Source organism: Ambystoma mexicanum, chromosome 1q, assembly GCF_040938575.1.
Source record: "Ambystoma mexicanum isolate Mex_15411 chromosome 1q, UKY_AmexF1_1, whole genome shotgun sequence".
In the NCBI taxonomy this organism is placed as follows: domain Eukaryota; kingdom Metazoa; phylum Chordata; class Amphibia; order Caudata; family Ambystomatidae; genus Ambystoma; species Ambystoma mexicanum.
This window is the reverse complement of record NC_090922.1, coordinates 841,592,738-841,619,724: the sequence shown is the minus strand read 5'-3', so window position 1 is coordinate 841,619,724 and position 26,987 is coordinate 841,592,738. Positions and strand designations below refer to the sequence as shown.

The following is a 26,987-nucleotide window of genomic DNA, read 5'->3' as shown; positions in this document are numbered from 1 at the left end:
AATTTCAGATTGTGCCGGACATAACAGCGTTGAGCATGGTTGAGTTTGTACAGTGTATTTTTGAGAGGGAAGGTTTCCCATAGTTGATCTTGACTGATAATGGGAGACAATTTGTTGGGGGACATTTCCAAGAGTACTTCAGATTGTGTGGCGTGAGACCTAAAAGCACAGCATTGTACCAACCTTAGACCAATGGGATGAACGATTCAATCGCTGTGTGATGGAAGCAGTACAGATGGCAGGAGCATGTGGAAAGGACAGAAAAATAGCAGTGAGAGATAGGTTGTACGCTTTACGATTGGCCCCTCATGTACATACAGGGGTGACTCCTTTTGAGTTGATGAGGGGAAGAAAGCCCAACACCAGGGTTTCACTGCTGTGGTTGGGTAGGGCGCGAGAATCAGATTGTGTGGTGGAAGAGGTGAGAGAAAGGGTGGTTGGGATGAAATATGAGTGGGTGAGAAAGGTGAATGAGAGGTTGGGAAGGAAGAAGCTGAATATTGAAGTGGGAGATTGGATCTGCATCAAGAAGGAGGTTATTAAAAGGAAAGGGGACATGTTGTATAGTGAACTTGTGCAGGTTACACAGGTTTTGAAAGGTGCTGTAAGGGTTTGCGGTGGGCAAGTGTGGAATATGGTCAGTGCGGCAAGGATGAAGTCAGTGCCACAGCCAAGCCATCTAGCCACTTCTGGCAACCTTGTATTCCATCTGTTTTACTTATTTGTTTCCTTGACAATGCTTATTGGGACATTGCATGTTGTGTATATAGTTCTGTGTGTGGTAAAGGGAGGTAGGTGTGTTGTGATGCATGTGCTAGGGTATGGAACTCTGGGGTAAAATATGGAGTGTTCAGCCTCTGATGTGGAATGTTATTGTTTGGCTATTGTCAGTTGGTTTGCTGTTTTGCTGGGTACAGGTTGGGGGTCTTTTATTGTCATGCAACTTATGAATAAACTCCTTTAATGTCAACTAAGAAACGTGTGGAGCCATCCTTAGAGGGACGATTGTGAAAATATGCATGAAATGAACATCAGTTCTCTTTCTCTGTTAAAAATGTCACACAACAGTTTTGCCCGTGGTCCGCAAACAGCAACCCAAATTACCTCTTTTTGCATTATGTTGCAGCCACTTCTCTCAAGCTATGAAATCGCTTGCGTTTAAAATAGCACGCACAAATACCAGATGGCGGTAACCCTCCCCCTGACCTCAGGCTAAGGATAGAAAGGAACACATGTTGAGTCTCCCCTGCATGTCTTTGTTTGTTCTTCACTACGATTACTCACCAAGCTTTCTGTTCACCCTGCCAGTGATTTATCTTCTAAGGACCCCTTGTTATTTACGTGTCATGCGAACACAGCTGAAAAAACGTTATTTAAAGAGCAAACAATTGTAAGTAATGAGCACTAGCGAAACATATGTTGTCGCCTCTCTCTGCTCAAGTGCTTTGTTTTGATGCTAAAAAAATGTATCTATGTGACTGTTATTCTTTGAAGGTGTTTCATTCTTGGTTTATATTCCAAGCGGGAGAACCTTTAGGATGGGCTCACAGCTTTACTACAATTTGCAACCTTTTAGCAGAGGGATTCGCAGAGCAATGCTAGAGGTGAAGATTAATTCATAACCTTCCAGCCATCACCTCTTTTTTTTTTTTGTGACACTAGCCATTTGCCTTACCCTATTTCCAGTTGGGTGGCTTCTCTGGGAGATTGGCCAATAGTCTCTCTCAGCTTGAGCCATCTTCTAAAATTGAGAAAATAGTCCCTTGGTATCTAAAATACTTTTTGCATGTCCTCAAATATTAGAAACCCCTTTTGACCAAATACATCCTGTGCTTTGAGACATCCTCCTCTGTGTCACATCCCAACATAAATTTGCAGCTCTGCTCTGGATTGAGTCATTGAACATTAGGTGAAGAAGCCAGTTTATACGTTTTTAAGTTGGACACCCCACTGCCCCCATTTTCTTAATGGTGTTTTCACACCTTACAGCCCCTCAGAGAAGGATAATCAACAGCCAAGATCCTTAAACATAGAGCTGAGCTATATATACCAAAGCCCAGAAAAGGCATAAACATTTTATTCACTGCCCTGTGCCTGAATATTGTTAAAGGCAGAATTTATTGGCTAGTGCCAGGCCACATATGAACAAGCAAACATTATGTTGGAACTGATCCGCAACCTCACAATGTATTAAAATACCCAGCAACTTGAACCTGGTGAGAGCCCACCATTGGTGACAATGTATTACACTATCAAGGAAGAAGTGGCACGTATTTGTCTCGGTTGATCCTTAACATGACATTCTGTATAATTTTAAGCATGTCTGGTATATTTTTGTGGGGGTTTTAATAGAGTGGAGGTCTCCCAACCTGATACCATGATGCTCCTACAAGCTAAGTTCTCCTTCAATGCTTGCACCACAGGTTTTATAACCAGAGCGAAGAGGAGATATGGAAAGAGTTTAGCCATGCTGTATGTCACTTGCCACCCAGCCTCCCTGAATTCATATCCTCAGTTTTAATCCTGGGGATTGGATCCCGGTACAATCCTCATCAGGCCAAGAAAACAATGGACTAAAGGTCATGGGCACAAAGGAGCAGAAGAGATGGTTCCAACTAATAGTCAAAGGCTTTCTTAGCATCTAATGACACTGCAACACACCCCCCTGAATGCTCATACACTCCCTTAATAACTTGCATCAGCCTCCTCAGGTTGCCATTGATGGTATAACTGGATAAACCTGGTCAGGATGCAGAAGCAGTTGTGATTTTAGGGAAAATAGTTAACTCCTTTTTTTTAAGTTCACATTTGTGGGACAGGTTCAACAGTACTGAAATGCTTCCTTCAACATTAGAGGTACATAGCCACACTGCAAAGCTTCTTCATAAACTACTGCCCATTTCGGACTTATGAGGTTGAAGAAATGGTAGTGAATCTCCACTAGGGACCTGTCGTGCTCTAGAGCTTTTCCTTCCCCATGGTCTGCACTGTGGTTCCAACCTCAGTATTTGTCTGCAAGTGCCTTTCTATACCCATCCAAAAATGTAATGGGTGGAGCTGTATGAACAGCGTCTACCATATTCTCACCATCTACCTTGTCGGATTGAGAGTACACATTAGTGTAATAATCTTTAAAATGAAATACCACTGTATCACCCATATCACAAATGGACATCGTGTGCCAAGTATACTGTTGCTTAAACCATCAACAAGTAATCGGATTTGTTTGAAAAATATGCTGCTTAGACCACCAGGTATGATGCTCAAGGCGCTGTTGGGATTCCAGGGCTGCAACGTGATTAACCTTTGTTTCAGAAAGTATATTATTTTGAAATCTGAGATAACTGTGCTTACCTCCAATTATTGTGGTGTTTTATTTTTAGTTTCTGCAACTGCGTATGTAATGTCTCCTGACATTTCTAAATGCAGTTGTCCCTAATGGTAACCTAAGATGCATCCCACTCCGTTGCTTTAGTGTCAGTGATGCCCTAATTCAGCTTAGAATATTGTACATTTACAATATTGTCCCTGATCTCTTCTATATAGGATACACCTCCAAGTGCCTCGATTCAGAATCTCCACTGAGGGACGACCAGTGAAAACTATACCACTTGGAGATTTTCAGTGGTGAGTGGTCATGCAGCACCCTGCCCAAATATTGCAGCTCCCCAGTTTTATGAAACTGAGCCTCACTTAAGAAATTAGTCTGTTTATGTATGTAAGTCACGAGAGAGGGGATACAATATAAATACCCTGATTGCTGTGAGGTTTACACCAGACATAAGGCATATTATGTTGGTGGTGAACTTTGAAAAAACTGAAATCCATAGCCCAAACCATCATCCCACTCAGGTGCTTGGCACGATTGTCTATGTCATGGGCATATACGTCAACAATACAGACCGGTTGATTGAGTGAGTCCGCTATGACAAACCACTGTTTGGTCTTTCAATACCTCTCTCGCTTCTAGTGTTGGGACACCTCTGCCTACCCACAACAACCCTGCTCCCACAAACGCAGAGTGTAAGGTGGCAACTACTCTCCCCCCCCCCAACCCCTCCAATAGAGGCATGGCGATAACCTTTCTGTGCCCGCATGAGACAAAACCATTTTCTTAACTATACAAACCTATAAAAGGAAATTAACTTTCCTTCCCTCCTCCAAATGCACACAACTTATATTATAATAACTGCACCTACACGTATCAGAAGGTGGAGTTCCCAGCAAGGAAAGTGCACTCCACGATTAGCACACTCACCCGCTTACTCACAAGGTACCATACAGTATAGCATAAGATGCAGTAAAAACCTTTGGAATGGATTGTGTCCGCCCACATATTTCTCATCTTATGATTTTTCTAGCATGGGGTCTGACATGGATGCATATGCTCATGAATATTCCCTGTTGTCAGGCTGGGATTCCTTGGTAAAAGAAAATGTTCACTTACAAACTGTACTTCTCCTTTAAACCAATCACTGTCCTCTGGGTCATACTGTCCTCATCAATATCAATGACAGCCCTCTCCGCAAGCCCCTCCTCTGAAAGCCATCTTCAGATTTTTACTGCACGCTTCAGTATTGGCAGTCCTCGAGTTTGCTCTGTGAGCTACTTCTATGTTTCGTGTTTTTGACAGAAAAAAGTACTATTTTTGTTCCAAAAGAGCCTGTGTGCTCTTTTCTCCATCTGTTGACAGCGTGGTTCCATCGTTGGTGAATTTCAGCGACCCTCAAGGGCAAATATAGTCGAAGTTTTCAGAAAGCCATCTGGCCTACTTGGTGCCCTCCGACCATGACGAAGGAGAAAGATGGGAGGTCCCTCTTTAAGCCGATGCACCAAGTGTGCGCTACGGAACGTGTTTGTGGAACACAAGCACCTACAATGTCTCTACTGCCTGCACCCGGACCATCAGGAGGCAGAGTGCGAGATATGCCTAGGTTCTCCAAGAAGATGACAAAAGGACAGGCACAGTAGACTGGCAGCGTGGCTTAACCCTAAGGCCTCTGCCCCGTCCCCCAAGCAGGGTCATGCCTCACTCAGGACCGACCGGTCCGAGGAGCGGTCTTCTAGTCCTTTCAGGGCACCTCATCCATGGGGGCTGAAGTCAAGGCCAAAAACGTCAGTCCGAGTCCTGCGGGGACACCGCTGAAGCGGGTCCCAGGGTTGATAGGGCATGATCGACATTACCTCCGCCTCCATTGCCAGCTGGTAATCAAGCTCCTCCTCAAAAAGGAAATCTTCCCCGACTAAACTGCAGGAGAAATCTGAGAGGCCGCGGACGAAGGAGAAGAGGAAGGCCGAACTGCCCAAGCAGGCCCAATGGGCGCAGGCTAAGACTTTGTCGATGATATAGTTGGTGGCAGCTACTCTAACAACGGGTAACAGAACTGACCCTGTGAAGGTAGTCCCCACAGCACAAAAAGTATCCTTGCCCCCTGCGGGCGACACTGCCGCAGTGACTTTGGCAAAGTCTGCTGGCACGCCAGAAGGAGGAAAACCGGCTCAGGCCCTGGTTTAAGCCCCACAGGGGGAAGAAAGGGGTCGGTGAGCAAGCTCCAAAGCAGCCCTTCCAAGCTGCGGCACAAGCCATGGAGGTCTCGTCCACAGGCGACGAGGACCTGGAATGACACGGTCCACGAGTATGTGGAAGAAGGGGACGACAGAGGTTTGTTTGTTTACTTATTTTTATGGTGCACACAACCCAGAGGTATCTGGGCACCTTTCACAAAAAGGTTACAAGTATACTTTCAGCTTAGTTACAGTAGATACAAAAATACAAAAGATACAGTGAATTATACAAGATAAAGTGAGGAAATATATAGATAAAGTACAGATGAGAATAAATAGGTAGTCAGGAAGAGCTAACTTAGCAGAGTCAAGGAGTCAGATGGCCTCGCATGTACAGGTCTAGAACTATCCAGTTGTGTCATTATTAACAAGCTTATATTGTTGCGCCTGAACATGAAGAAAAGACTGTTTGGCTCTCAGGGAGGGAGGTAAGGTGTTCCATGCTTGTGCTGCCATAACAGGGAAGCTACTTCCCCCTGCTTTTTTTGTTTAAATCTAGGCACGACCAGACAGGAAGAATTGACTGTCCTTGTGGGTCGTGATGTGAATTCTTTAATGATTCTCTCAGAATGGTAGATAGGGGCTGCTTGATTAAGGCATTTATGCGTTAGTGATAAAGTTTTAAAACATAATTTGATCCTTCGTAGAAAGCCATTTGTTCTGTCTCCTCAAGTTTGAGATGCGTTCTCTCCTTGGTATGCCATGAGCTGCTCTGAGAGCATTGTTTTGCAAAATTTGGATTTTATTAGTGATGTATTTGCTCGCTCCCAAGTACAAAGCATTACAATAATCCAGCTTGGAGAGGATAAGTGCTCTAGCTAGGATTGTACAGCTTTCTATGCACAGAAATGGTTTGCAGGCCCTAATCAACTTACAAGTGTAAGCTGTAGAGGATGCCGAGGTGTTGACTTGTTTGTTGAATGTGAAGGCATAGTCGAGGTAAAAACATAAGATTTTTACTTCTTTTACCACTTTAATGGTATTACCATCGATATTGAAGGAGGTATAATTTGAGCTCAATTTGTTGAGGTTGGCTGTGGTTCCGAGTATTAGGAGCTCGGTCTTATCATTCAGGCATAGTTTGTGTGCGCCCATCCAGGCCTGGATGATGAGGTAGACGCTCTAGGTTGTTGAACAATGGCTTTGTGAATATATTTTACATTGTGGGAGGGACACAAGAATCGATACACAAGTTTTCCGAATCAGCCGAGGCATGTGTATCTGGACATTCTGTCGATCCTTCACACCTTTGTGTCAGAGATCCAGAAGAGGTTGCCACCGGGCCCGGTTCCTGTGGTGCCCCATTTCATCCTCTACATTGGCATTGGGCCCCCTGCCCCCCAGTGGACCCTGACACGGATATAGGCTGGACATGGCCACGACAAGAGATGACAGCGATGATATTGCCGCAGCGGGTCTCTGCAACTGGATGCTCCACCTAGGACATCCCCACCAGACGAGGTTGTTCCATTCCATGATCACCATCGGTCCCCGAAGAAACCAGGAAGAAGGGTTCCTTGTACCAGAGGCGCTAGTCCAGGGTAATGACAATCATGGCAATGCCCATTCTGGGCGACGTGTGCGATCAGGATCTGGCCCTCATGAAGAATACTTGCACAGCTCCAGCCAAATGTGATAGGCTGGAGAAGAAGTAAACCGGACTCAGCACCCAAGTGCTTGCGGTCGCAACCATCGCCAGATTCAGTGGTGTCGGCAGCCGCGAGGAAACTGTCGGCTAACCCCTCCCCGTCGTCGGTTCCTACGGACAGTGAGGGGAAGAAACTGGGCGCCATGGGAAGGAAGGTGATTTACACTTTGGCGTCCACCATCAAGACGGCCAACACACTTGCGATCCTAGTCAGGTACGACAGGGAGCTGTGGTACAAGCGAGGCCCTTTTCTGGAGTTCCTACCAGACGATAAGAGGTTGGAGGCAATCGCTCATTTCCAGGAGGGGGAAGTTGCGTCTGATCACGCCATTACAGTGGTGTTGGACGTCCCCGACACAGGGTTTCCGGCAGATGGGGAACGTTGTCTGCCTTCGTCGAGAAGGCTGGATGAAGGCCATGAATAGCCGGCAGGATTTCCAGACAAAGGTGTTTGACATGCCCTTCGACTGAGAGAACTTGTTTGGGAAGTTCATCGACGAGTCCCTCCAAACCATCAAGGCAGATACAGAGACGGCTCGTTCCTTGGGCACTCTCCAGCAGCAGCACTTTTCTTTTCACTCCTTCAGAGGAAAGTAGAGCTGGTCTCCCAAGGGTTTCTCCTCTTCATACCATCAGCCTTGCAGATCCACGACAAAGGAAGCCTGCAGAGGCTGTTGCGAGGCCTACGATAGCAGAGGTCAGCGTCGCTGTCGCCTGCAGGGCAGGATGCCGGCTCGAACCGGCCCAGAACAAGCCGGCTGACGAAGTTTGTCAACGAGTTGAAGAAGATAGGTAGGAATGAATGAGTTCATGTGAGTTGAATTATGGTAATATGTTTTTTTAAATTTATATTTTATATGTTTCGATGCTAATAAAATAAAATTCGAAATCGAAAATTACATTTATTGTTATTTATGAAAAGATAAGTGTTTGATATATACCATTCCATATCCCAATGGTCCCTTTCTGTGTTTCATTAAGGCTCATGGGGGGGCCTGCTTTCTAGCCGATGCATCAGGCCCCTCTCAAGTTGCTCTCAGGAAAACAGCATTCCTTGTGGCCATCACCTCTGCCAGGAAGGTGGGCGAGTTCCTGGTTCTATCCCGCAACCGGCCATACCTGACTTTACAAGATTCGAGGGTGGTGCTGCGGATGCACCCCTCTTTCATGCTGAAGATTCCATCAAAATTCCACCTCAATAAGCCTTTGGTGTTACTTGTTTTTTTCCCAAAACCACCTTCACCGGCTGAAAGGGCCTTGCACTCACTGGACGTTGCTCGTGCCTTGAAGTTCTACGTGACGCACACAAAAGGTTTTCGGAAGACTTGACTACTGTTGGTGAACTTTGGTCCTGTGACCCATGGGAAGGCGTTGTCCCAAGGCTTCCATTTCAAGGTGATGTGCCCTTGCTGGACATCTGCAGGGCTCCTATGTGGAGGCCGAACCGCACAACTTCACGAGGTTCTACTGTGTCGATAGCGATTCCAGGGAGGAGTCCAGAGTCAGCTAAGCAGTGCTACTCAACCTGTTAGCTAGAAGCGATTCTGTTCCAGAGGTGAGAGTGAATTGCTTCTGTTGAGACATTCCACCTCCCGTGGTTGTGTAATTTTTGTACTGCTATGTATTAGTTATTCATGAGCATGTGAATCCAGGCCAGACGACATGCTGGAGAAGGAACAAGTTAATTACCTGTAACTATTGTTCTCCAGCATGGGTCTGGCATGGATTCACATGCAAACCCTCCCTCCGACCCCTCTGCGGCTCTTCTTGGTCATACTGCCACTTTACATGCTTACCCAATCTGAAGATGGCTGCCAGAGGATGGGCTTATGGAGAGGAATGTCATTGGATGGGGGCAGTATGACCCAGAGCACAGAGATTGGTTTAAAGGAGAAATACAGTTTGTAAGTGAAACTGTTTTTTCTTTTACCGAAGATTCCCAGCCTGATAACGAGCGGCACAGCCTCAGCTCCCCTCCCCTCATCCTGCTGGACCCGCTTCAAGTATTCACCTCCCCCATGTCCAAGACCGCCATGTTCGGCCAAATGAAGTATTTACAACCCGGTGCTAAACCCCACCGCCTCAAGGGGCCAGAGGTACACCCTTGCTGATCCAGTGGTACACCCCATGTTAATGGGCCTCAGAGAGCAGATATTCAAGCCTGTACTAACACATCATAAAGTAATTCTTCACTACATCTAACGGGACCAGAATGACAGGGCAGCTCACCTCATGCCCTCAGACCAGACACCCAAGTTTATGACACCCGTTCAACAGGTCAGAAGTAAAGGTGCCCTGATGTATTGGTGAAGCTTCACATTATATGCATTTCTCCTGTGTCCTATTATCCCTTACAGTAAAATATTGCAGGATTTACAGGACAACTGGAATCGTCTAAACGGATGAATGTTTGTGTGTGTGGCCACAACGGCAGAATGTCAGGGCAATCATCCATCAACGACACTGACCGCGCCTGGCCTGGTAGCCCCAACCCGATGAGCCCAGCTGACCCATCCGCCCCACGTTGGCACCGCGCTGATGTCCACCAATCATGGAGCTGCTCGTCACTACTGCACCTATAGTTAGTCGACGCCACCCAATCCCCAAGACTATGTGCCCCCTATAGTGTGTAGGTTTCATGACAAAGTTTTGTAATAAATAAGACTGTCTTTGCTATTGTCAGGCAGAGCGCTCTCGGAGCTTGCAGAGTCCTTTGCATGCCCTATTTGACTAGATAAAGAACTTTTTACATTTACCCGCACTTGGTCTTGGCCTCCTTCCCTCTCAGGGGGTGTCCATTATTGCCTCTCATTGCGGGGAGGGTACTGCCTTTGGGGGACGCTTGCTTTCTCGTACTTCATGCCTCTGAATTCAATTTTGGAAATTGGCTACATCATCAGATTTTTTGTCTATTGATTTAGACTGTTACTATGAATAAGAATATCTAACATAAACTATAATCCTTTTGCAACTCCATTGGAGAGCGGAACGTGAGCGCACTTAGAATCAAATTAACTTCTGATTCTTTCTTCATTTACCTGTAAGAAGACCACTAAGCGGGAAAAGTCAGCTCCTTTTGCCAATAAAGACTTGCGTTTGACAGGTGCGTTTAAACCCTGGAAGTTCCAGGTGAACATAGACAGTGTGCGATCCTGTGAGTTATGAACAGTGTTAGCCGTAAGGCATGTGAGTCGGCTATTAACCAGTGATCCGCTTGGCCCGCTATCCCATAAACTGTTAGGTGCTGTCTGCCCACTGTCCCAAAGGTTTATCGCAACCCGCTCCCTCACCCATCAATAACACCATCCTCACTGACAGACTCCACTCGTTCGGCAGAAGGGACAGTGCACTAAAGTGGATCTACTCATACTCCTAAGTCCCGTCCCCTTTCCTCCATACTTATGGGACATCTCTCTGTCCTGTGGGACGGGACCGGAGCACTTTGTAAAATGCATCCAAAAGTTTTTAAAAAATGTATCCTTCCTTTCTTTATTGCGCGGGGCCCGACACGCGGCCATAACCCCGCCCACCGTGGCTCCGCCCCGCACATCGCCCATCAGTCCTTTTCTCCGCTCGATCGGGGCCGGACGCACTTGAATCCTCGGAAGATTTTCTTCCCTTTTTTCCTCTCTGACTCTCGCTAGCGTTCGTTTACTAGACTGTCTGTCTTTCAAATTAGACTTTCCAGATTGTTCATTGTGTCACCGTCGCTTCGCGAGGGCGGATCCCCATCCTCTTTGTTTAGTGTGTTTGGGTCCGGAACACCGTTGGGACTCCTGTTTTTACTGTGACTCCCTTTCGGTCTGGGCACTTCAACGTCGGTTCGGAGCGGTGGGAGGAAGTGTTCCGACAAACTCCTCCTTCGCATTTTCAGGCATCCATCGACGAGAAGAAAAAACGCCCGGTAAGTTTTTTACTTTTCAGAGCACCCCGACCGGGGGATACATTCCCGGGTTCCTCTCGGTCTGGGAGGGACGTTGATCGCTCTGTTACCGGGGTTCTCCCTGAGGTGCCCGTTGGGCCTAATAATTCTACCGGAGTTTTCTCGGAGGGTCTCCATAAGGGGCCTGTGAACACCGGAGTACGCTCCGAGGCCCCTCCTGTGGGGGCTGTTTGTAGACCCAGTTCTACTTAGTCGTGGGGTACTGGAGTTCGCACTGAGGCCTCTGTCGGCTTCCCTCAAAAACAAAACCAGGGTGCGCCCCGAGGCCTTGGCTGGGCTTGTAGTTACCGAACTGATATTTGAGGCCCTTGCAGAAAAGGCTTTTACCGGGCCTGGGTCCGAGGTCCCACGTACAGAGGCTAAAGCTACCAACAGTTCTGAGAGGCCGGTCAAGGCTTAGTCGGTGAAAGTGCACCGTTCCCGCTCTTGTGGTGACACCAGATCTGTTGAGGGGGCAAAGAAGCAAAGTTCTTCTTTTACCGGCAGTGCCGAGGTCCTTCCTTCGAAGGCTCAGTTGGCAGTTGGTATGTCACAAAAACATTCCAGGCCTCATAGTACCGGCTCGGCCGAGGTTCCTTATGTTAAGGCTAAGATTAAGACCCCTGATCCATCGACGGGGACCCCTGCCTCACTTCCTCACGTGCCGCAGTTCCCCTCAGATGAGGACAAAATGGCGCCTGCTCCCGCCACGACCACGGCGGCCATTTTAGGTGCTACGCCTACAACTATGCCATCGGCTTCTGGTGTAGGGCTCGGTCTCTTGGGTGAACCTAAGGTCCCTTGTGCGCATCCTTACCGGCTGTTTTATGATTGGAACGCCCGGATGCCTCTTCCGCACAATGTTTTGTTGCCTGCGGTGGCGGCTCCTTTGATTTATGTGGATACGTCAGTGGAGGGGCCGGTGTGGCACCCTTCCACGTTACGTCCCTGGATTTGTCCACCTCATGAGAGGCCTCCTCAGGTCCCAAAACAATTCCTGAGGATGCCTTTTTCGGTAAATTTCAAGCGCTTATGCGCACCGACCCCATGAGGGAATATTCCAAAGGGCTTTTCAAGGAGATGTCCACTGGCGCCTCCGGCTCCACCTGTTCCTCCGGTGGTTCCGCCGGCACCTCCCTTGCCCGTGGTGCCCCCCCCCGCTCTACCGCCTTTGCCTCCATTGTCCCCAGGGGACAAGGCAGTGCCTGACACGGCTCAGCAGGATCCTTACCTGTCAGATGACCCTCAAGGCGATCAGGACAACAAGGACCTTCCCCGCTCTATCAGAGCCTTTCATGACCGGGTACTGGACATGAGTTTCTTAGATGTTCCGGTGCCCAAAGCACCCGCTCCGCAGGAGGGCGTGCTTTCTGGGGCATTCACCCTGTCTCCTTTGGAGCGTACCGGCCTGTTCCTGCAGAAGGATGTTCTGGCCGAGGTCCGAAGAGTCTGGGAAAAGCCACACTCGGGACTTTTTGTCAATAAAAAGATTGACGCGAGGTACAAGCTGCATTCTTCGGAAGAGGTGGCCCTGTCGTCTTGTCCGCCTCCCTCCTCCACAGTGGTGGCTTCGGCCACCTTGCAGTCCAGGCCTGCAGCATCCTCTTCCACGACGCCTACTCAGGTTCTGGGAAAAAAAGGAGGACAAGCTCCTCGACTCCCTCGGGAGGAAAATCTTCGCCAACTCGGCCTTGCAGCTCAGGCAGGCCAACGCCGAATTGATGTTGGCGGGAGCTAACATGCGGATGTGGAAAGGTCTGTCGGAGTTTGAGGAGCACATCCCGGTCGAGAAGCTGGAAGATTTCAAAGGAGGCCTTTCCGATGCCAGGGTCTTGGCCGAGGATCTCCTGGAGGCTGCGGCTCATCACGTAGACACCTCGGCTCGGGGCCTGATGCTTGGGGTTGATACCTCACGACAGGCGTGGCTGCATGCCACTAAATTTTCTAAGGAAGTGCAAGACAAGGTGTTGGACCTTCCATTCGATGGTAAGGAGCTTTTTCATTCTTCTACTGATGTAGAGCTCACCAAAACCAAGGATAGCACTCAGACAGCTAAATCATTGTCTGTTCTGGTTAAAGCTTCTTTCAAATCCCAGCGACCGTTGTCGCAAAGTCGACCTTCCTCTGGGTTTAGGGGCTTCATCGGCCGCAAATCTCGCAGTGTGGATACTCCTGCGGGGAATAACCGCCGTAGACAACAGCGTATGTTTTTTTTTCGCGCCCTCCTCAGCCTCCTCATCAGGTTCAGGTGGCACTGCCACCGATCAGCTTGCCAATGAGGGTTTTCCGTGCTCGCACGAGACCCCGGTGGGAGGACGCATTGCGTTTCATTGGGAGGCGTGGCAGACCATCACAGAAGACAGATGGGTCTTCTCAGTCGCTCGAGCGGGCTTCCGCTTACCTTTACCCCGTACCCCACCCCTCAACCCTCCTTTTCAGCTGTCGGGCTCGCCCTCCCTCAAAGCCAAAGTTCAGAAACTTCTGGACCTCAGAGCTGTGGAACCTGTTCCCTTTGGGGGAGCGAAGGGAGGGCTTCTACTCCCGGCTATGTACGGTGCCCAAATCCAACCAGGCTGGGCTGTGCACCATCCTAGACCTTTCCCAGTTCAATCTTTTCCTACCCCAAGAGAAATTCAAGATGATCACGCCCAGCCAGATTCGCTCCTCCTTGCAGATGGGCGATTGGCTCAGCGTTGTGGATCTTCAGGACGTGTACATGCATATCCTGATTTGGAACCCACACAGGAGATATCTCCGCTTCTCTTTGGGAGAGGAGCACTTTCAGTTTCGAGTGCTTACTTTTGGCCTCAGCTTGGCGCCGCGTGTTTTCACGAAGATGATGTTGGTGATTGCCGTCTATCTTCGTCTCCAGGTTATCCATGGGTATCCGTATTTGGACGACTGGCTCTTACGCCGGGGTGCGCCCGGAGGCCTTTGTGGAGCTTGGTGTTACCGAACGGATGTTCGAGTCCCGCACGAATAAGGCTGTTACCGGACCTGAGTCTGAGGTCCCTCGTTCAGAGGCTAAAGCTACCAACATTTCTGAGGGTCTGGCAAGGCCTTATCGGTGAAGGTTGTTTCTCACCGTTCCTGCTCTTGCGGCGACACCAGAACTATTGAGGGGGCAAAGAAGGAAAATTCTTCTTTAATCGGCAGCGCCGAGGTCCTTCCTGAGAAGGCTAATTTGGCGGTTGGTATGTCGCAGAAACATTCCAGGCCTCATAGTACTGGCTCTGCCGAGGTTCTTTGTTAAGGCTAAGGTTAAGACCCCTGGTCCATCGACGGGGACCCCTGCCTCACTTCCTCACGTGCCGCAGTTCCCCTCAGGTGATGACAAAAGGGCGCCCGTTCCCGCCACGACCGTGGTGGCCATTTTGAATGCTACCCCTACAACTGCGCCATCGGCCTCAGGTGTAGGGCTGGGTTCTGGGCCTTGTGCGCATCCTTATCGGTCAGTTTATGACCGGAACGCTCGGATGGCCCTTCCGCACAATGTTTCGTTGCCTGCAGGGTGGTCACCTTGGGTTGATCTGTCCATCCAGATATGGTAGTGGACCATGCTTCATGGTGTTGGGCCATGCTTCATGGTGTCTGGCTGCTTGCGGTGCACATCCCGAGCCAGCTGAATGTCACAGCGGATGCCCTCAGCCGGCGGACAGTGGTCAGCTACGAGTGGGAGTTGAAGGCGGAGGTCCTCTCATGGATTTTCTCGCGTTGGGGCACACTGGAGGAGGACCTATTCGCTACGGCGGTAAACAAGAAGCTTCCTCAGTATGCCTCCAGAGGGGGGCTGAGAGCCTCCTCTCTGGGGGATGCTCTCGAGATTCCATGGCACATGAGAGCTTACGCCTTCCCGCCTCTAGTTCATCAAGCAATTTGGAAGCTGAAGAACTCTGTGAACTGTTCCCTTCTGCTCATGGCCCCGTGATGGCCGGCCAGTTTTTGGTTCTCAGAACTTCCACACCTGTCGGTGTTTCCGCTGATCAGGTTACCAGTAACCCCAGATCTTCTTCATCAAGGGGAACAGCAGAGGTGGCACACCTCCCCACAATCGCTCAGATTGGCAGCATGGTGCCTGAGTTCAAGTCTTTAGAGCATCTTAACTTGTCTACGGATAACATGCGTATTATCCAAGCAGCCAGGAAAACCTCGACCAGATCCCAATACAGGAGTAAATGGCTCCGGTTCTGTCATTGGTGTTTGGAAAAGCAGTTGGATCCAAGGGTGGCTACGATTGACACGGTGCTGCCCTTCGTGTCCTCCCTAGCAGAGTCAGGTGTTCACGTTCTGTCATGCAAAACTTACCTTTCAGCGGTTTCCGCTTATCTTGCTACAGACCAATGCTTTTATTCCCTGAGTAACCCAATGATTAAGAGGCATTTTGCAGGCTTGACACGCCTCTACCTGACGCCGCTGTGTCATAAACCTTTTGAACCCATGGCCATGGTGGACCTCAAGTACCTATCCTGGAAAGTGTCCTTTCTGGTCGCCGTTATGTCTGCGAGGAGAGAGAGTGAGCTCCAGGCCTTGTCGGTGGAGCATCCTTTCTTAGTCTTTCACAAGGACATGGTAGTCCTACAGACAAACCTGGCCTTTTTACCGAAGGTGGTAACTGAATTCATCTGAATCAGTCGATCTCCCTAACGGTCTTTTTTCCGAACCCTGCCTCAAGAGGCTGAAAGGGTTCTGCACTGTCTTGATGTCAGAAGAGCTCTTAAGTTCTACCTCGACAGGTCCTCCGAGTTTAGGAGTTCTTCTCAACTTTTTGTGACCTTCGGTAACCCTCAGGGTAAGCAGACGTCTAAGGCGACTATTTCTCGGTGGATCGCCGCCTACATCACGGAGTCTTTCACCGTCCAAGGGCTGAAACCTCCTAAGGGTATTCATGCACACCTGATGCGGGGCAAGGCAGCCGCGGTTGATTTTCAGAAATATGCCCTGGGAGTCCATCGCGAGGGCAGCTACATGGCCCTCCCTATCTGCTTTTGTAAGCATTATTGTCTTGACATAAGCTCAAGAGCTGATGCTCAGTTTGGTCAGGCTGTGCTGAAGAACCTGTTTCAGTAAGGGGGTATTTCCATCCACCCATAGTTCCTGTAAGGAGTGCTTGGAAATTTCCCATAAGTATGGAGAAAAGGGGACGGGACGTAGGAGTATAACCAGGTTACTCACCGTAGTGAGTACTTACTTACTCCTAGTCCCCTTTCCTCCATACGCCCGCCCGCCGTCCCCTCTAATAAGGTTCCTCTGATATTGCTAATAGGTCTCTGACCTGGTGATAAAAAAGGACTGATGGGTGATGCGCGGGGCGGAGCCAAGGTGGGCAGGGTTACGGCCGCGTGCCGGGCCCCGCGCAAGAAAGAGAGGAAGGACACATTTTTGGAAAAATGTTGGATGCTTTTTACAAAGTGCTCCTGTCCCGTCCCACAGGACGGAGAGATGTCCCATAAGTATGGAGGAAATGGGACTATGGACTAGGAGTAAGGTGGTCACTACGGTGAGGAACCTGGTTATTCTTTGCCAAGAAATCACCCTTGTGCCCCCCTACACCTCGACTCACGGCACTGTCTCCAACGTGTTTCTACAGGGGGCGCATTCCTCTCTTCAACCTTTGCATGAGCTCTCTCCCTGCCCTTCTTCGCTCATATAGCCTTAGTTGTTGTAACTATGCTGATTACACCCAGATCATCTTCAAGATCCCAAAGTCTGCCTCCATCTCCCACCCCGACCTTGAATCCTTCCTCACCATCATCGACTATTGGATGACTGCCTACCACATCCTCCTCTACCCTGGAAAGACAGAAATTTTTATCTGTGGGAACACGGTTCTCTTCCCCAAACCCACCCCTGGGCATCCTGCTTAGATCCTCCCTCTGCCCCTTCTAACGCTGTAAGGAACTGGGGATGCACCATGGATGCTGAACTGACACTCTCTCTCCACATTAACGCTCTATCTAAATCTTGCTACCTACACCTCTGCATTCTCAGACTCATCTACCCCTACCTCTTCTACCCACACAGAGCTACTGTAATCGTGGCCATCGTCCTCTCCTGCCTTGACTATGCCAATTTCCTCTACCTAGGTGCCCCCCCCCGCATATCAAATCTGAAAGCTCAAATGGTCCAAAACACTGCCGCCCAGGCCCCTCCTGGTCTTTGGCCCCAGAGAGCACATAACTCCCGCCCCCCTTTATCCTCCACGGGCTCCCTGTCCTGTGACAGGCCACTTTCAAAGCCTTGTACATCTCCCACCGTGCCCACCACAACGCAGGCCCAGAATAATTCCAACAGAAGCTCATCTCTTCCCAACTGAACAGAAACCTCCAATCAAGTTTTGCACTTATTTATGTGATACCTACCTACGACAAGAATAGAGGAGCCTCATTTTCCAAGCCCCCCTCTATCCGGAACTCAGTTCCTCTTAGCATCTGAAGCGTAGAGGACGACCTTGCTTTCGGAAGGGTCCTCAACCTAGGTTTTCCCTCCCGCATCCTATCGAAACCATGCCACACTTTGGGTTATTCAACCACCTTACAGGTAGGCCGGGCAGCCATGAATCTGCTAATCAAATGTACCGAGCAACGGAGAACGAAACTCCAGCATACCGCAGGACAGATTGCACACCACAACGACGAAACCAAGGAACCAGCCAGGACATGTGGCTATGTATCGCACTTCATGCTCATGGAAGATAGCCGATGGCAAGGCGAACCACACGCACTCATCTGTCTCCAAACAGCTCTCTCAATAGACATTGCACAACACCTCTGCCTTAAGAATGCAGCGATCCCCGTAACAAAAATGCAGTCTAGCTGGACACATAAGGAGTCTGCTGCACTCGCATACTCTCCAGACGATCTCACAACACCCATCCACATGCCAATTCGATATGGGTAGCTAGTAGGGTTTTGGCCACCTTTAAACTCCTTGGATTGGCCATAATACACACACGCACTGTAAACTCCGATGGATTTCTCATACCTTAAGTTTCGGTCTTCGGAGGCCATTCCCCTACATCTCTTTGACACCATACCAACGAAAAAGGCGCTATATGAATGACAAATTACATTGCATAACCAACCTGCCTGTCACATTTGATATGTTCAAGAAGTGGTTGATTTAGTGGTTTTCTTCTAAATGGAAATTGGCTGCATTGATGCAGGACATGCTGAATGCTCCCTGACTTCCAGCCTTAGGTGGGGCAGGGTTTGATTGAGATATGTGAATGATTCCTGCCAGTTTCGTAAAAGAAAATGTACAATTAGAGGTTGAATATCTTGTAACTTTTTTGGCATGGTCTAAACTCGTTCGGTTAAGTCAAAATGTTTTCACTATGGAGGAATGAGATTACAGGGAGTTTACTAAACATTTTGACACATTTCTCCAATCCCTAGTTTCCACCTCGGGGATCAAAATTAAGATTAGGTACGCGGAAGCTAAAAGCAGCTCTTGGGTTTTCGGCATTAACCAGTGAGCAGGAGCTATCACTGGGGAACCAGGAGCTAGTACATAGCGTTCCACAAATCGAACTTCATCATAAGATGCAAACAACATTTTGCTTATTATTTAGGGCTCCTTCTGCTTTAAATGTCATATAGATGTGGTCTGTTTTTTTATAGATTGTCCCAAATGCACAGAGTAAAATTCACATAGGTGTGTTTGTTTGGCATCAGTTGGCTTGGGAAGCCAAAAGTAGCTCCTGGTGCCAAGATAACCGGGCTCTTCCAGGCTACAAGCAGGAGCTAAATAGCTCCCAGCTCCCCCCAATTTGAGATGCAATTGCGGAAGTGGGATTACCATCAGGGTAAGGCTCGGAAATGCGCCGGGTACTAATGTTAAATAAAGTCACTTTATTCTCCTCCCTCCCCTTAACTTTGTTGCATTATATTTACTTGTGGGGCTTTGTTTGACTGACCTGATTGTGTGCATGAGGAAGAACTATTGACTGCATGATCCTTTTGTATTACTTTAGCTTGTGACCTTGTAGGAGTTGCGTAGCACTGTCTTATTCCATCTATATTTGAAAGTTTATCTTACGAAGAAATCTACTGTTCAGTGCACTCAGCATTTCAACATTTTCCTAGTTGCCCAGCAGCAATTTCCCTCCCTTAGCGACGTGTCAGCGCATAAGCAGAGGCCGGTTTTCACCAGTTCGCGCCTTGTCTCGGCGTCCCGGCATTAGACCCCCTTCATACCGATGGATATAGCTGTAACAGCAGGCACAAAGCGGCAGACTCGAACATTTGACAGCATAAGTGGAAATGCTGATGTGGGTCTCACTCCAATTTTCCAATTCTCCAATTTCTAAACTTTTCATGCCTTTTACACGCTCCACAATGCTGGAGACTGCAGAAGCCACTAAGCCTCAACTCCCCACTACATCTACTCTTTTAACTGCTGCCTGTAACACAGATGATTTGCAAGAATGTCCCCAATTTGATCACCACTCAACTGTGCTAGAAACCAAACAACCGCACGTGTTGGCACAGTCTAGTCTTCCTGGCTGCTTTGCAACTACAGCACATCACCCAGTCGCTGGAGGCCTTTATAGGTGAACAGGAAAATGTCCACACTAATGCCAGTCTGCCTGAAAAATATAAGTGACCCTTTGTTCAATCCTGCAAATAACGAATCAAGACATGTGGGGGCATTAAAATGCATGCTCCTTAACACAAGATCTTATTAAACACTTAGTGTATGTAGCCAACTATATTAACACACACAAAATTAACCTCTGTACCATTACGGAATCTTGGCTAGATGCGGCTGCGGGACCTGTACTAACACTTGCCCTACCCACAGAATTCAATATTCTGAGAACCGATCGTGGGAAGGGGGTGGTTGGTGGAGGAGTAGCCCTGCTATAACATAACTGTCTACATATCAGAAAAACTTGATACAATCTGCCTGGCAGATTGTGAACTATTGTGGGCTAAGTTACAACAACAAAAAATGAGATAGCAAATATCTTCCTCATTTGTAGGCCCCCTCAAAGTATACCGGATTTTCTGATTAATCTTAGTGACCCAATTGAAGCCAGCTTTAAATCTAAATCTAAAACATTGATTTTGGGTTATTTTAATCTGGGCTATGAGGACATATCAGATTCTCAATCGACATTAGTAAACAACACATTTTGTGACTTAAGTTTCACCCAACGTGTCAAGATGCCAACCCACGTTAAGAGCAGAATCCTGGGCTGGGTGCTCACCCAGAATCTCTCCAACAACTTGGGGAGTAACCCCTGTCCCTGGTCTGATCATTATCTCCTAGAATGTTGTATTCCTAGTTATCAGAAAAATAAATCGGAGAAGACCTGGGTGACATAGAGAAACCTGCGCAAACTGACCCCGGATGCTATGGCCTCTTCTATAGCTGCCACCATTAACAACTTAGACATACTGAACACTGCGGAAGAAGCTTGTGAAGGCTTATTGTGATACCCTTGAAAGAGCCACTAACCATCTGGCCCCATTGAAAACACGTCTGTCTAAAGCCAGACCTAGCAAAAAATGGTTCTCCCCCGATATTCACATATTAAGAACATCTAAGTTCAGGGCATTGATACAGTGGGAAACCCCATTCTGCAGAAGATAACGTTCTGTACTCTTCTCTCTACACAGCATTTAAAAAGCCTTTCATTAATGCAAAGAAACGCTACTGCGACCAAATAATTTCTGGAGCAGCCTCCAGTTCAAGGGAATTATAAAAAAGTCTCAAAGAACTAGAGGCTCACTGCCCAGTTCCCTCAGAGGTGGTTAAAGACTCTAGTTGGTGTACATCCATCCAGCAGGCAATGATCAAAATAGAGAACATTAAAAGAAATCTTGACATCAAAACCAATTCGGGAGTTGGAGTTAATGTGACTCCCTTACCCGCATGTTCTAATATGGATTATCCTAAATTTTAATTTCAGCCCATTACTGAGCAATATCTAAGTTAGGTACTCATTCAATTAAAACCAGCTAACTGCAAGGTCGAAGTCTGCTCGCCAGTTAGAGTGTGGTAACCAATTTGCCCCTCTTATTACTAAATTTATAAACCCCTGCTTTAAGGAAAGTGATGTCCCCACTAACCTCAATAAGGCCTGAATTTCTCTGCTAATTAAAAAACCCATCCTGGACCAGAACTTGCCGGGAAACTACTGGCCCATCACAAATGTTCCTTATTTGTTAAAGATACTTCACAAAGTGGCAGTTACAGATTGAGGAGTTTCTGCTTTGACATAATGTTCTAGGGCTAAAACAATCTGGCTTTCGACGAGGCTAGAGCAACAAGTCAACTCTTCTTGACCTGAAGACCAATATGTTTAACATCTTTGACAAAGGGAACTCCGCTCTACTTTTGCTACTAGAACTGTCCGCAACATTTGATCTAGTGGATCACTCCATCCTTAAGGACAGACTATGTAGCACAGCACATTTTACCATCGCAGCAGCGAGATGGGTTCAGTAATTTTTGTCTGACCATACTGCAAGACTTTTTTTTCAGGATTCATTGGCAGAAGAGGTCCTGGTCTCCTGCAGCGTGCCTAAGGGGTCCTGTGTGTCACCGAAGCTGATTAATATCTTCATGCGCCCACTATTCAAACAACTGGATGTAGCAGAGATAATTTATGCAAATTACGCTGATACACAGTGCCTTGTGCCACTGTCCGGTGACTATAATACTGACTCCATTGCCCTCAATTGTATCTATGGGCAGATACGGGCATGGACGCAGGTGAATAGACTAGCACTCAATGACTCAAAGACTGACTCATGGTCGTGGGTACAGCTCCCAAACTATGGAAACTCTAGTCAGGAATACTGCCAGTTCACCATAGCAGGCTGTCCGATTAAAAAACAGCCCACGGTCAACTTTGATCCGAACTTGTCCGTGAAAGCACATGTGAATGTGAGCAGCCTAGTCTCCTACACCTCCTACTACCTCAAACCTTTAGCCCAGCTTGTGCCCTTTTTTGGACAGCACTAATTGCGCCATGATTGCCTTCGCTATCATAGGGGCCAAGCTGGACTATTGTGGTAGCCAAAGGGGAATTTTCCCGACTACTGCTGGGGGTAGCCAAAGGGGAATTTTCCAGACTACAGGTTGTTCAGAACAATGCCGTATGTATTGTGATGGGGTCAGGTCTCCTTAGCTAGAAATGCACTGCACTGACTGCCAGTGAATAGCAGTGTCCTGTTTCGCGTGCACTGTATAACACATCGATGCCTCTATGGCTTGGTTCCGGAGCATCTGGCCAGACACCTCCTATGGCTGCCTGCTCACAGGATATTGAGTTCGAACAACGCTTCTCTTTTGGCGACACGATGGTCCGCATGCAGCCCGAAGTTATGGAATACGCTTCCTCAACCTACGAGCATGCACATCCTTCTCAGTTTTTAAAAGGGGCTTGAACACCTCTTTTTTTACTGAGTCCCCTTTGCCTTGGTTTTTCTGTTATGTTTGTACGGCCTGTTTAGCGCTCCCATGCCTACAGGCTCTGTGCGCTTGATAAATTAAATCAACTTTAATATTCTTAGCACAGTCAGTAAAGCAGAATACTAGAGAAATCTGAAAATTGCGTAACAGCTGGACCTGTATAGCGCATATTCACCACCAGAGGAGTATCTTTTTATCCCAGTTAGTTGTACTCTTTTTATTGAGCTCTGAAGCAGGAAGCGTTGAGTAGACCTGTCTGGATTCAAATCAGACTATAAGGTTTAGCGGGAATCCCTGTAGGGGATGTATTAGTCTACTGAGCAACAGACTTGTCAACAAAAGGATGCACGGATTCTCAGACACAGAAATCTGTGCTTCCGAACCTATCCTCTGCCTGTCACAAGGATGAGGCCCGTTATAAGAATTGGACATTGAGTAGGTCAATTGCAGTTTGATATTTTATGGATTTCTTGCCTACCTATGTGACAAAGTATTAACTTGCTAAACTGTAGAACATTTTATAAATAAAGTAATTGTTAAATGGCATTGTTTGACTGTGCACTCACACCTGCCTCTTTATTTAACTCTTTTCCCACTTTTTTTCCACTCAGGTCGCTGCCCAGCATGAGGATGGCTTATTAGTTGACAAACTACCTACAGAATTTAAGGTGTGTTCCTCCAAGTGCCTTAGTTTGCCAATGTCAAATCACTGATGCGCTTGTCTCCCTCCGTGGACTCTTTCCACTGTCCACCTGCTTTCGTTTCTAAATCTGCCTTTGAAGCAACGCCTCATCTCACCTGCATATGTGCTTTGCTATTTCTTTTTTCAGTTGTTATCTCTGTATTGGAAATACTTCCCTTTGTCCTATCTATCAGACTTTGTCACCTCTTGGAAGTCATTTTTACATAGCATTGCCGTGAACGAGCTGGGTTCAAATGGCAGAGATTATGCTATGCAAGACCACGTTATTTATTTGCATTTTTAAAGCGCTCACACAGCCGTGGGGCATCGTGGCGCTGGTACATATTTTTTGTTATTGTTGTTGCCTTGGTTGCATATTTATAACACGCTTAAATACCCAGAGGTTTCTAAGCGTGGGGCCGGGGGTCTTGCTTCCTAGGCGAGCATGTTGCCACTGAGCTATCCTCCCGGAACATTAAATGAATATGGCAGAGATTTAGGAGTATTGTTGCTCATTTAGAACATCTCTAATTTACTTTGATGTGTCGTCACTTTACATCTATTATGTTTAGTTAAATTGTATTTAACCATTCATGCTGTAGTATGCTTTTTCACAACAACAGTGTGTCTTAAGTAGGCAATTTGTAAGAACCTGCGGATATGTGTGGTCCACCCTCTGGAGTGCCTGTCCAGTTGTATCAAGCTGATATTTTCACCTGTGTGCATGGCTTACCTAGTGAATAAGTTACTATAGCGTGAATACCTTTTCAAGGGGCTTAACTTAACAAATATTAGACACTGCACTCTTCACGGCTCTCATGTACCGCCGCTAAAGTTCTTTCATTAAGAGTTTTGTTATTTCACAAATAGACACCTGTAGTCCTAGTGTCACTACAATTCAAAGGAAGTACATTTGCAAACAGATGGTTTAAAAATAAATATTATGAATCACAATAAAGGATTTAAATGCCCTGATCTGACAATACTCATCTATTCACAATTCACCATACAGAGCCATAAAGCAATGATTTAGCCTATTACTGGTTTGTTAACACTATAACGCAACCATTTGTTTGTTTCAGACGTAATATATGCAGTTAAATATTTGGTTATAGTCTCAATTGCCAAGGAACAGTCAATTACAGAAAGAAAAAATATCTTTACACATGCTTCAGACTAGTTTTGTTCATGCAGTCCTTGAATTTTCTTTGCACAAACCTGATATTCATGAGTGGTTACGAGCTCTAGGGTGGATGCATTTTATGCCACAGTTCGTGCCAGGTGCAAAGGGCTCCTAGATATCCTTTCACTCTCTACACAAGTGGAGGGATAAAGTACAAAATTAAAATGCGTTGAGAACACCATTGGAGTTGTGGGTCTTTTTTCATCGTCTTTTTAACCAGGTTGGAAGCTGTGAGTTAGTGATACTTTATGCAAGAAAGTATAGGACAGATCATTTATTGGCTTCAGATTGGAGAAGTAAGTTTTGTTATTGAGTAGCTTTCCAGTTTGTAGATTTCATTAAAAGACTATCTGTTAGTGTTGACACATTTGTTGTGTGTCTAGTAACATTTTGAGTAAAAGCTTGAAAGGAGGTTCTATAGTGCTAAGTCTAAGAAAGCCCTTAGGGTAACGATAGGTAAAGCATCTACTCTGACAAATTGACTACTGTGCTGCAGCAGTATAGGGAAGGGTAGAGGCTAAACCACCTACTCGGCTCCATACTAATACTAAACGAGCAATGTCATCACATTCATTCATAAAAGTGAAATGGCCACAGCTCGACAGGTGTACCTCCTTCACCTGTTTTGGTAAAATAGGCTGTGCATGTTTCACCTTTAATTGTGATCACTGCTGCTTTATTGGTAGGCTGGGGATGAGTATGCAGTTTAGCCACTTCTCATCCCTGTACTCCTGTAGAGCAGGAGACATTTCATCACACTGGTGGGCAGCTGTATGATTTGCTACAGCTTAGTCAACCAACATAACACACATTGTTAAACAATAGAAACACTGACCCGCATTTGGGTACTTTGCAGAATAGAATTGGACATGAGCTCAATGATGGGTCTGATGTCCAGTGCCCTTCAAGACTTCTGTCAGGAAAAGGGATTCCCCCATGGTAGTGAGTCTAGTAAACCCAAAATGCCTAAGCTTTTGAGGAAGCTAGGGTGGCGGAGGAGAAACGGGTGACCAGAAGGGATCTGGCGCCCTCTGCCCAGGTACCCATTCCGATGGTGGAAGTAAATGTCAGCATAATGATGGTTGTTTCCATTTTCCCTTTCAAAGCTTGGGCAGTGTATTTTTCCACAGATCCCCCGGGTATCCGCTAGATCCCAGGTTTTTGTTGGGTCCTTAGACTCTGCCAGGTGTCAAGGTGGAGCTGAGGGCAAGAAAGCTCCTTCAAAAGGAAACACGGGGGTTCGGGAGGGCTTATAAGAACAGACACAGTGGGTTCAGGTGATGCTGAGCTGCTGAAGCTAGAGCTTTGGGAGAAAAGAGAAACACACAGGCAATAGTCTGAGGGGGAAGGAAATGTCTCAGGCAGTGGCACCGATGGGATGCCCAGGCACCATCCCAAAGGACCTGGCCCAGCCATACGGCGTGGGTAAAGAGATCTTTGTCTGATTTGTGGCACCCGAATTAGCCTTTCTATTCCAGGTGGTGGAAGAGGGATTGCGGGGTGCAGTCCTCATGAACCGGCTAGAACTGATATCAGTTGGCTCCTGCGGAAAGGCCTCTTTATGCCAAAATGCAGACAACCATCCTCGAAGTTCTGCAAGCCCCTGGAGAAATACCTCGAAATCTTCAGAGAACTCTCAAAAAAGGGGAATTGCGCTTTAAGGCTTACACATCAGTCCTTGAAATTCCTGAGTGGGTTGGTCACTGGTAACGAAGCCGACACATTTTAAGGAATGTTTAATTTGATTGCATGTCTGCAGTTCTTAAAGAAATTGAGGCAGTTTCACCAGCATTTAGTGGATAAGAATACCACAGAACCTAGTGCACTTGTGAAGGCTGCTGACAGGTATGCAGGTACTTTAGCCCAGAAAAAGTCTCAGGCAAATACAAAGATGGCTTCTGATAAAAGTAAATAAAAGGAGGGTAAGGACAAAGGTTCTCACCCTTTTGCCAGGAAAGGCTCCCTAAAGCATGGTGGGTAATCCCAGTCACATTGCCCATTAGTGCCCACAGAAAAGAAGCCCTCCTGAAGATTTAGCCTGCTCTCCACCTGCGCTACCAAAATAGGTAAAGGAGGGTATTCCAATTGCGCTGCGCCTTTTTCTCCCTTTATTATTGGGATCACTGGGATTGGGATTGTTTAGCAGTAGTGTGTGTCTAAGTAGGCCGTTTATCCTCTACTGAACCCTTTACTCCTGCAGAGCAATTGTCATGCTGTCACACTAATGAAACCAACTGTGGTTCATGAAAATGACGCACTTGAAATAACCGATGTTTGTGCTTTTGGAAGGGAACTAGCTGTCTGATGGGTGCTACAAACAAATGTTGATCCCTATTCACACTGGCTTGGCTCCTAATTTGTCAAGCGTTGTCTACGGACAACAGTCTGAGACAAGACAACAGTATAATGTAAGAGACGGAGCCTTGAATATGTACTTCTGTAAATTGGGACCAAATCTGCATGGTGCACACTATAAACTGCATCATGAAAAGAATATAGAAGTACAGAAAAAGAAAATCGAAAAATCCAAGAGGGTCAATTACATTGTTCGAATTGCCAGGAG

At 47.1% G+C, this 26,987-nt stretch overlaps 1 protein-coding gene across 1 annotated transcript in view; it reads left to right on the top strand.

The window, feature by feature from the left end:
- Nucleotides 1-26,987, top strand: part of TDRD5 (tudor domain containing 5) — a 2,293,977-nt gene that overhangs the window by 841,162 nt on the left and 1,425,828 nt on the right. The window contains exon 6 of the mRNA XM_069641474.1: nt 23,171-23,227. Coding sequence (XP_069497575.1) covers nt 23,171-23,227 — 57 coding nt within the window. The remainder of the gene's footprint in view (nt 1-23,170; nt 23,228-26,987) is intronic.